This window comes from Triticum aestivum, chromosome 5D (assembly GCF_018294505.1).
Source record: "Triticum aestivum cultivar Chinese Spring chromosome 5D, IWGSC CS RefSeq v2.1, whole genome shotgun sequence".
NCBI lineage: Eukaryota > Viridiplantae > Streptophyta > Magnoliopsida > Poales > Poaceae > Triticum > Triticum aestivum.
In genome coordinates, this window is record NC_057808.1 from 491,999,840 (window position 1) to 492,011,631 (window position 11,792).

General features: G+C 44.1%; 1 protein-coding gene across 1 annotated transcript; it reads right to left on the minus strand.

Moving 5' to 3' along the window:
* Positions 1-522: 522 nt before the first annotated feature.
* Positions 523-1,389, minus strand: LOC123125682 (dehydrin Rab15-like). The gene is made up of 2 exons (XM_044546155.1): positions 1,132-1,389; positions 523-1,048 (listed from the first exon to the last, which is right to left on the minus strand). The coding sequence occupies exons 1-2, from the start codon at positions 1,318-1,320 to the stop codon at positions 773-775; spliced, it is 465 nt and encodes a 154-aa protein (XP_044402090.1). The 5' UTR covers positions 1,321-1,389; the 3' UTR covers positions 523-772.
* Positions 1,390-11,792: the final 10,403 nt, after the last annotated feature.

Here is an 11,792-nt window from a genome sequence, read left to right on the forward strand (position 1 = left end):
GCTGGGTGGAGTTGCCCTTAGTTGTTTGTTCAAAAGAAGACGATGGGTGATGTAAAAAAGGAAGACTATGGGTGTCTGTCTAGAACTCAATCGAGTGACGTCAGCATATTTCTTTTAATTCGGCACGGCTGGATGCTACAAATGGTGACAAAAACTGTTACGATGGTACTGCAAGCAACAACAATAAATGCTACAACCATTCTAATTAAAATGCTAAATCGTCAATGAAGGATGTTGCGTCACATGACGTGCTACAACTGATGAGGAATAACCTGAAATGACCGTCAATGTTGCAACCGGTTAGATGATGTGCTACAACCAGCAAGAAGGAATGTTACGAACGATGGTGATCAACTGTGACTTGGTTAAATCTCAGTCGGCTGATTTTTAGTAGGCTTGTTATTTTGTTGGCCTTATTTTCTTCATTTTAAGCTTACTTCTCTTTCCAAAGCGATCTTAATTTTAGAAGGAACGTCCTCACTAAAGATAAAAATGGCATGGATTCCTTGAACAGCCACAAGGGCCTGATTTCCTTGACATAGAAACAAGTTCAATTGTACTCTTTTTTTTGCAACATGAGGCCAGAACACACAAACATAACAAACACAACGCACGCTGTATACAGAGAAGTGTCCCTGACACGGATGCGATCAGAGACAACTTCTCGTTCAGCTTCATCTTATTATTGAACAAAAAGATCACGTGGAAGTGGAAGGCTTTGACGCGTAGCTATGCAAAGGAAGCAGTCAAGCAGCCAGCCGAAGCCGGCAGCTCAGTGCTGTCCCGGCAGCTTCTCCTTGATCTTGTCCATGATTCCCTTCTTCTCGCCGGTGCCGGTGCCGGTGCCAGTGCCGGCGCCGGCCATCCCTGCGTGGCCTTGCTGCCCGTAGGCTCCACCAGTTCCAGTCCCCGGCCCGTAGGCTCCTCCAGTCCCCGTACCAGTCGCCATGTGCTGCTGGTTGTCCTTGTGGCCACCGGGGAGCTTCTCCTTGATCTTCTCTTTCATGCCCTTCTTCCTCCTCCCGCCCATGCCGTCGTCCTCGGAAGACTGCACAGCAGCCACGGAAATGAACATCTAAACATACTGAACCACATGAATGTGTACATGTGTGTGCCGACAGAGAATCATACCGAGCTTGAGCTGGAGCTGCCGGAGCGATGCAGTATCCCACCGGTCTTGTGCTCCCCCCTGCGGACCTGGAACTGCCCGCCGGTGCCGGGAGCGGCGTGCGCTCCCCCCACGCCGGCGGCCATCGGGAACGGGTTGCCGTACTCGTCGACGCGGTTGGCGGGGTTGTCGTGCTGCCCTTGGAACTCCATCTTTGCCTCTTACTAAACTGGACTTGATTGTGGCTTTAGCTTTTGGTCTTTGGCTGATAGAAAGCTCGTGAGTCGTTGTGTGCAGAGAAGTGGATTGCCGGGTGGATATTTATGCCGTAGTGACAGGCTTCGTAGGAGCAAGTACAATAGAGCTGAGTCAGCTGGCTATAACAAATAAACTAGTATATTTTTGCTAAGTTGGTGGAAAGAAAAGAAGAGAGAGAAGGTAAGCAGGCTCTTGGTGAAGAGCCAGCTCTAGCACGTGCTCTGGGCACTTTGTGAAAATGAAAGGTGGACCACATAATAAAAAAGTAGTACACTCTTCTAATTAATTATTATACATATTGGCTATAAGATGGGCTATAGATGACATGGTAATGGCTTATAGCCAGCAGTTAGTTATACTATTAACCATGCTTTAAGGCTTTGTAACGAGTTAATTGCAAGGCAGTACCACACTTCGGCACGTCGTAACGAATCAGTACCATTAATCACTTTTTTTACCATGCAATACCAACTCTAAGCCTAAGTGTTATAAAACGGTCTGACAGCCATATAAGCACGTACTAACCACGTATCTGACTGAGTGGCCCCACCTGTCAGATGACAGGTGGCATATGTTTTTTGCAGAAAGGCCCCTTGCACTACTATTAATCACGCACATGCCCTTTGCGGAAAACTAAAAATCTTGCCGCACAGGCGGGATTCAAACCGGCGACCTGCCGCGTTAGGGACGCACCTCCCAGCCACTAGACCAGTCTCATTCCGTTGTTCAAAAAGGATACTAAAGCCTTATATTCTTTCGCCTTTAAACAAATAAAATGGAACCAAAAATGATGCGGCCGCCACGATTCGAACCTGAGCCCGAGCCGGACCAAGAGCGCGCTCTATCCACTACAACACAGAGATACTCACATCTAGGTAGGGCATGCATGTTTTATACTCCCTCCGTTCTTAAATATAAGTCTTTTTAGAAATTCCACTATGGACTACATGCGGATGTATATCGACATATTTTAGAGTGTAGATTCATTCATTTTGCTTCGTATGTAGTCCCTTATTGGAATCTCTAAAAATACTTATATTTAAGAACGGAGGAAGTATATGTCTGCATTAAACGGGCTGCAGGACCATTTGCATAGCCAGAATTTTTTTAGACGAATGCAAATACTAATTAATTAAATAGGTGCACGCGTCTACAGCCACCGGCTCAAAATTGTTGTACATTTTAGATAAAATACCTTCACATTATTACATTACTAAACGTGCGGCAGGGCCCTTTTGCAAAAAAAATAAAATCCGAAGATCTGAAAAAGGATAAAAGAAATCTGAAACAAAAAACACATAAATAATTTGAATTTATATATTTTATAAAAAAGGTCATCCTATATTTAGAAAATCCTCAATGTATATACCAAAATTGTTCATCGTACATTAAACAATATATTTCATTGTGTATTTATACAACAATGCTCAGTGTGTGTTTACCAAAAAATGTTGCACACTAAACCTATATAAAAAGCAATTGAAAAAAAGAAAACCCGAAGAATAATGAAGATCTGAAAAAGGATAAAAGAAATCCAAAACAGAAATATAGAATTTATATATTTTAGAAAGTTCATCATATATTTAAAAAATGTTCAATGTATTTAATAAAATTGTTCATCATATATTATACAATAATGTTAATTGTGATCCTAAAAAAATGTACATTGTGTATTTATACAATATTGTTCAGTGTATATTTGCAAAAAATATTGCATATTAAACCTGTAATATATACAAAAGAAACGTAAAAAAATGAAAACATGAAAACCTGAGTAATAACGAAGATCTGTAAAAAGATAAAAGAAATTGAAAAAAAATACTTACAAAATAAGGGGAAAGGTCAGGATGTGTCCGAACTAGATATGCCTCGAGCTTGACTCGAGCATGTGCGTGGCTTGTTGGTTAGGGTGCGTGCGCGGTAAGAATTTCGGGCAAGATCGCATCCTGATGCAGCATCATTTTTTCGTTTTATTTTATTTGTTCAAAGGTATAACAATATAAGTATAGTATCGTACTCTGAACAAGCCACCAAGGCTGGTGTAGTGGTCGGTCGTGCGCGCGTGACACGTCTATTTATTTCGGGTTTTAAATTTTTAAAAAGTCATATATCTCAAACCACGCGTCGGAATTCAGATCCGTCTTCACCCTTGGATTTCTCGTGACGAGATCTTTGAAATTAGATCCCACATGGGTATGTTTCAACGAGATTTTTTATGCCAACTTTCGTGCTATATGGTGCAACTTTAGTGCTGTATTGTGCAACTTTAGTACTATATCGTGCAACTTTTTTCAAAACCAATTTTTTGATCTGCATGATTCAACTTCCATGAGGTTGTAATCTAGTAACCATGACACTTTTGATGTGCAACTAGTTTACTGTCCCGGCCATGACAATTTTGATGTGTAATGTAGTCTAGTTGCACACAAATTGATGTTTAGTTGGCAGGAAGACTAGTTGCACACATATATGCTCTGTTGGCTTGTAATGTAGTCTAGTTGCACGTATATTGATGTTTAGTTGACTTGTAATGTAGTCTAGTTGCACACATATTGATGTTTAGCAGACTTGTAATATGGTCTAGTTGCACACTCATTGATGTTTAGTTGGCAGAAAGACTAGTTGCACACACATATGATCAGTTGGCTTGTAATGTAGTCCAGTTGCATACACATTGGTGTTTAGTTGACAGGACACTAGTTGCACACACATATGTGCAATTGACGCGGCAACGTAGTCTAGTTGCACAAACATTGATGTTTAGTTGGCAGGAAAACTACTTGCACACACATATGCTCAGTTGGCGCGACAATGTAGTCTAGTTGCACACATTGATGTTTAGTTGGCAGGAAGACTAGTTCGTCGAAACATCCTCATGCAGGATCTACTTTTAAAGAGGACGTCGCGAGGGTTTCAACGGTGAAAACATATCTGAATTTCGATACGCGGTTTAAAAGATGTCTTTTATAATTTTGAAAATCAAAAATTAATGCACAAAGGACGAATATGAGAAACATTAATGCAGTGGCATGCAAGCATTCATCACGTGAGAAGAGACTACATAAGGATGATTAATTAGCAGTGTCCTTTTTAATCACAGGAATGATTACGTGCATTATTAAAAAAAGCAGGCCGCCGAGGAGCGCTAGCGGGCGCCCAGCCGCCCGCTAGGCGCGTCCTTTTAGTTTTCCGCAATGGGCATGTGTGTGATTAATAATAGTGCAAGGGGCTTTTCTGCAAAAAAAACATATGCCATGTGTCGCCTGACAGGTGGGGCCACTCAGTCAGACCGTTTTGCAACACTTAGGCTTAGAGTTGGTACTGCATGGCAAAAAATGACTAATGGTACTGATTCGTTACGAGGTGCTGAAGTGTGGTAGTCCCTGTAATTAACTCCTTTGTAACGGATGTGGCAGGCCAGGTGGCTACTGCAGGAGGGAGGTACGTGTGCATGCGTGGTGAGTCGGGAGGCGCAAGTGGTCGGCGTGGGCGTACGGGTAGCCGAGACGTGTGCACGCGCCGAGATCCTGAACGTCGGTGGCGCCACGTACGCATTCGACTGTTCTGGAAGGGTGACTTAGGGCATCTTCAATGGTAAGCGCTTGGACAGGTGCTTAGAGGAAAATAAATAAATGAATTTACATTAGCGCCTGTATTGGAGTCCACACGTCCAACGCAAGAGGCGGAGACCAAGCGCTAGACGAGTTGAAAAGGTAACAAAACGTGAGAGGAAAAGGGGCTGGCGCATGGGAAAAAAGGCTATGGCGCTCGACGCCAGATTTTGCTTCGACACTAACTGATTTCCTGGTTTTGAGTTCCCTGCAATTAACTCCTTTGTAACGGATGTGGCAGGCCAGGTGGCTACTGCAGGAGGGAGGTACGTGTGCATGCGTGGTGAGTCGGGAGGCGCAAGTGGTTGGCGTGGGCATACGGATAGCCGGGACGTGTGCACGCGCCGAGATCCTGAACGTTGGTGGCGCCACGTACGCATTCGACAGATTAGCTCCTCGTTCATTTTTTGATGTATCTACTCCGATAAAATTCTCGGTTGGTGCCATCTATAATTTCAGACCGTCAGATTTCCATCTGACCCAGGCAAAGACAAGGCATGGCAATTTTCAAAACCACACCCGTTACTCCACCCAAAGTTTCACAGAACTCCTTCTTCTTTCTGATCCAACCTCATCTCTTCCAAACTCAAGCCGCCCACATCCTCTTGGCCTAGGACACCTATAACCTTCCCCGCCGTCGGTCCCTCCCACCGGCCACCTAAGCGCCAGTGCCCCCGCCCCGGCCCCCCTTCGTCTAGCCGCCACCCACATCTCGACACCGCCTACAACGCCCCCGTTCTTTTACGCCTCCGCCCGTAGCTCGCCCCATCCAAACGTCACCTTGAGCAAGCCGCCGAACCTATGCACGAGATACTCGATTTTTCTGTCGTCCGGCGTCCGTACACGAGGGTGCGAAGTTGCCGGATCTGGTGAAAATCGCGCAAATCCCAAGTTGACCTCATTCGGCAGCTGCCTGGAGCTCGTCCATAGGCCGCTGCCGCCACTGCATGCAAGGTGCTTGACACTCAGCCTAGGCGTCTCGTGCGAGGATACACATCTCGTGGATCTAGTGGAGATGGGCCCAATCCAGCGTCAGCTCGTCCCGCCGCTGCCCTGAGCTCGCCTACAGGCCACCACCACTACTCTGATTAGGAGTCACTCATGTGGCCGGATCAACAAAATAGATTCGGTTATTTCCGATCAAGATTCTTCTGGCAAGGAGACAGCGAGAGAAAGAAATATCGGTTGACTAAATGGAGTGTGGTTTGTCGTCCCAAAGACCAAGGCGGGCTGGACATTCATGACCTTGAGGTTAAGAATATGGCCCTCCTCGGCAAATGATTGTTTAATTACTGACGGAAGACGGTGTATGGCAAACCCTCCTCACGAGAAAATATGTGGGTTCCAAGGCAGTATCTCAAGTATACTCCAAGCTTGGGGATTCTCACTTTTGGGGGGATTAATGGCTACAAAGAAATATTTCTTCTGCTATAGATCCTTCTCGATTAAGGACGGCTCGGAAATTAGATTTTGGCAGTATCAGTGGCTAGGAAATGCCACACTTCGGGAACAATATCCGGCTCTATACAACATTGTGCGTCACAAGGGTGATACTATCGCCATAGTATTGGAATCACTTCCGCCAATGTGACGTTCAGAGGGGATTTAATTGGACCCAGACTCCAATCGTGGAACATCCTGCTCCAGCGGTTGTCCATGGTGCAATTGTCACATGGGTTCGATGTATTCCGATGGAACCTTCATAGGAATGGACAATTCTCAATAAAGTCTATGTATAAAGCGTTAATCCAGTCTGATGTGTCAGTGGATAATAATAAGAAGATCTAGAAGATGAAGATACCTCTTAAGAATAAAATCTTTGCATGATACCTTCGTCGCGGAGTCATCTTGCTGAAGATAATTGGCATGGAAGTCCGCAATATGTCTTTTGGTCACCATGATGAGACAATAAAACATTTATTCTTTCAATGCAAATCGGTTGTTCTATATGGCTAGTCATCCAAATAGCTTCTATTTTGTATCCTCCTTGTACTATTGCTAATGTATTTGGCAACTGGTTATATAGGATCGATCACAGGTTTAGAACTCTTCTCAGGGTGGGAGCGCTTCCGTTATTTGTCCGCTTTGGCTATGTAGAAATGATAAGATTTTTAAAGATAAAAGATAAAAGTACGTCTCTTATGCATGTTATCTACAAATGCACCGGGACTCTTCGTTTATGGTCCTCTCTACAACATGTGGAGAATCGAGACCTGTTTACGAAGGTGTGCACATGATTGAAGACTACGACGAGGGATATTTTTACCCAACATGGGTACATCACGTGGAGAATCGAGACCTGTATCTCACCTTTTTAATTTTCGTTGTGTGATAGAACATTGTTGGGCTGTGTGCATCTTAATTATGCAAAGGCTGGGTGTAATACTTAATCCAAGTAATAAGGCGCCCCTTGTCAAAAAAGGTGTTATATTCATACTCCCTCCGTAAACTAATATAAGAGTGTTTAGATCAAAATAATGATCTAAACACTCTTATATTAGTTTACGGAGGGAGTACAACTAAATTTGTGCACTCTTGCTGAGCTGATATATAGCAGTTCACTGTTCTCTCTAAATATGTGTATATGGGGCAGCAACTACAATACAATGGATAATGTGTACTTAGCAATTTATTATGCATTAAAAGACAATATTTTTTTGTTCCAACTCTGATATCTATTTGTGTTTCTTCTGTAGCATACACTTCGAGCAGACCTGATTGCATTTGTTTGTTATGGAAGTGCCAGTTAATGCAAATGCTTCATGATTATACAGCTAAGAATTTTCCCTCAATTATGTTTATATGGGGCAACAACTACAGTACAATGGATAATGTGTACTTAGCAATTTGTCATGCATTAAAAGAGATGTATTTTTGTTCCAAATCTGATATCTATTTGTGCTTCTTCTGTAGCAGACACTTCGAGCAGGCCTGATGCATTTGTTTGTTATGGAAGTGCCAGTTAGTGCAAATGTTTAAAGATTATACAGCTAACAATTTGGATTTGCACATGCTTTACTTGCTCGTAAGAAATACATACGATTTATTCGACGACTTGTGATTTCAATCTGAACGAATGGAGCTTGCCATCCTATGAAGAGCAGTGTAATTGTTTGTATGACTAACTAAATCCCTGCACGTTGCGATGGAACCAAAAAAAATTAGGGTTGGCATCATTCCTAGAACACAATCATGTCTTTCTTGTTCACTACATTGCCAATGAATGATGGCACATTAATGTTTTTTTATTTTAAAATGAATCGTTTCATGAAGCATATGGACCTCAACACAAGAAACATGTCGCCAAGAAGTTCCATCGCACAAAATCAACAAAAGACGTAACCAAATGTTATTAAGCATAGATATACAAGAATAGGACATAAGAGCAACTGTAAACGCAGTTTACAATTCGCACGGGGATGTTTATGCAGGCTCAAAATCGCCGCGGCAGAACATAAACCGTATCCAAACCTGTAAAATTTAAAAAACTTATTTCACGCGAGAAATTTAAGCAAAAGCTCGCCGGAACTCGCTCGCATAGATAGTTCTTCTTCATATAAGTTCGTACACAGCATGCATATATTACATATAAGTTCGCCAGAGCTAGGCTGGGCCTACGCTACCGTACCACTACACAAAATTGAGCTCACCGGAGCTCGTGCGGTAGCTGACCATCGGCGGCGCTCAATCGGAGGAGTCCAGGTCGATGTAGAACTTCGCCTGCTCCGCCTTCATCAGTCGCAGGTCAGCCTCCTTGGACATGTGCGCCTGCGACGCGGCGACGCCCTTCTGGAGGAAGAGCTGCTCGTACTCGAGCTCGCGGCGGATGCGCTCTTCCAGCTCCTCCTGCTCCCTCGCCGACCGCTCGAGGACGACGCGCTCAAGGAGCTCCTCCTGCCCCGGGGAGGTAGTCCTCGGGCCCGATGACGCCTCGGCGCTGCGGCGCATCGGGCTCTACGGCGCGAGGCGAGAGCTCCTCCTCTGGCTCCCTCTTTCATCGGAATGAGCCGCGAGCTCGATGCGCCCGCGGATGAGCTCCCCGCGAACCAGGAGCCAGAGGAGGCGTGGCGGCGGCGGGCGAGCTCGCGATCGAACTCGTCCAGCTCGCGGCGGTCGAGCGCCGGCGGCGGCCGGCTACCGCGGTCGAGCCACCGATGCGCCCCCCGCTTGCGCGCGACGTCAGATCTGGCGCGGCGGCGGCGCTCCACCTCATCCGCGGAGCTACCATAGCCGTCCATGGCTTTCGCAGGCTCGCCGGCGGCGAGAAATCGAGCGGGGCAGTGGGGAATCGGGGGAAAACGCGGCGGCGGGCGGCTGCGGGGGATAGGGTTTCGACCCGTATCTGCCTCGCAAACCCGTAGTTATACGGCTTCAGTGGTAACGTTTGCGGGCCGCGGTAAAAATATTTACGATCCGGACGAGTATACGGGCTCTGTTCTGGCCAGAAAATTGGGCCGAGCCCATATACTCACCAGAATTATGCGGGTTCGCGCGTTATGTAGGGTCTGCTAGAGATGCTCTAAGTAACACTATATCCACCTGCTGCAAGCAGAGTATTTTCCATCTAAAAATAGAGTATCTCCCCTCACTAGAAAAAACAGAGTATTTAACTTTGCTGCAAAACAGCTGATTCCCAGGCATAGCAAATGAGTCATACTTTCAACCTGTGTTTGGCCCTCTCGGTGCACCGTACACCCCCAGTCCACTCGGCTCTAATAAGGGGGCGTAATCTTTTTGATTTGTCATCTCCAACAAGCATTGCTTAATAACAAAAAAATTCATTGACCATTTTTACAGTCTGAAACTTCTACGCATATGTATTGGTACACAAAAAGTACACACACGATTTTTCCCTTATCAGATAGTTGCCTTGGATTATTATGTTACATCTTGCAAAAAAATGCTCAACGTACAATAGTACACTGGAGGCGAGTCTTCTGGCATGCATTCTTTCCTGCATATATATTACTCCCTCCATTCCATAATACAAGATCGTAATACATTCAATAGACTCATAAAATGGATGTAATAAAATATTATATTATGATGGGACAGAGGAAGTACTACTTAATTGAACAAACTTTCACCCTCTTCTTACATTAGATACAACAAGATTTGACTCGAGAAAAACATAAAAATACTATTTATTTTCTAGCCAAAAACTCTATGCTTAGTTAGTACGTAACTTCTGTCTTACATATTTTGGTTATCTTCATTTTTTTTCTCATCTTGATGCTAAGTCCAATTTGCCTACCCGGCGTTTTTTGCCCACTCAGCCTGATGGGTGAGCCCGGTCGATTAGTGACATCATCCAAACACTTGGCATCTATCATCAGTGTTTTGTGCTACTGTCAAATTTTGGTGCGGTGCATTCTGCAACATTTTGTAGAGGCATATCGTGACATGAATATGGTGGTCCTGTGGATTTTACTCCAGAGGCGCTGATTGTCGTACATGCTAGCTCAGGCTGGTTCACGCCAGGTTTTCATACTGGCTGCTAGTGCTATGCGGACGCTGCTGCTGTTGCTCCTCAGAAGTATGTTGCTAGCTCATGTAAACTTGCGGGCTCTTATGGTGAAGTGAGACTTTTAGACAATGTAAACATGCATAGTTTGTACTTTCTTTGTAAAGAAATATAAGATTTTTTTAAATGAAACATAAGATCTTTTAGATCATTATATTAGTGATCTAAAAGATCTTATATTTTCTTTACGGAGAGAGTACAAGTTAATAACCAAAGACTAAAGTACAATTCAGCATGAGCCTTGAAAACTAAAGAAAACTCCCAGGACATCAAGTGACATCTCCTCTCTTGACAGATGTTTTTTGACAAGCACGGCCCGAAAAGTGAAAAACAGAACCGTGTCCACCCCCCCCAAAAGAAGAAATCCACAATTGTGCTTCCGGCTTTTGGTTTATCTTTTTTTGGGTTCTTTTTTTTTTATTTCCTATTTTCCCGGTTTTTATTTACAAAACAGTTCATCCAAACCTATTAACATGTGATATCTAATTTCGAATATCTCGATGTAAATAACACAACAGAGAAAACAATTCTTGATTTGCACGCATAGTTAAGAGATAAAACGTTTTGAAAAAAATGAATGTACGAAAAAAAACTATAAGAGAAGGTGGGGGACGAAAAAGCTACTCTCTTCGTATCTAAATATAATACTTTTTAGATATTTCAATATGAACTACATATGTATGTATATAGACGTATTTTAGAGTGTATATTCACTTATTTTGCTGCATTTATAGTTCTTATTGGAATCTCTAAAAGGCTAATATTTAGGAACGGAGGGAGTATAAGAGACGGTAGGCGACTGGGAGTGACCTTTGGTTGGCGTTAACAAGAGATCTCCGTTACTTAAAGCTTTTAAACTTCACAAAAGTTCTTTTTAGGGACTTTACAAAAGCTACAAATACGAGAAAAATTCAAGCGAAAGGTGAAGTAGATGCTTTGTGATTTGTAAATGCCACGTGTCATCCATTAGGATGGGTCTCACATGCTAACCCGTGAGACCTGGTCTCGTATAATTTTTTTCCCTATCTAGCCCACACCAACTACTTCTGCCGCGGCCCACGCACGACAAGAGAAGAGGAACAGCCCCCCGCGTTCGCCGCACCATTTCGCTCCGTCTCTTTGCCTAAAAAAAAACATTTCGCTTCGTCTTCCGCGGCAGAAAAACTCGAAAACTCCCGCACGAAACCCTCCCCAAATCCTCAAACCACACCGCCCTCCCCACCCCCAACCGCCCGCCTCGACCATGTCGCTGCTCGACGACGTGGACGACGAGGCCTTCCTCCTCGCCGCC

Excerpts from the sequence above, each read along its gene's own strand:
- LOC123125682 (XM_044546155.1), bottom strand. The coding sequence starts at position 1,320 with ATGGAGTTCCAAGGGCAGCACGACAACCCCGCCAACCGCGTCGACGAG. Across the intron at positions 1,049-1,131 it reads GCAGCTCCAGCTCAAGCTCG|TCTTCCGAGGACGACGGCAT; the intron begins GTATGATTCTCT and ends GCTGCTGTGCAG.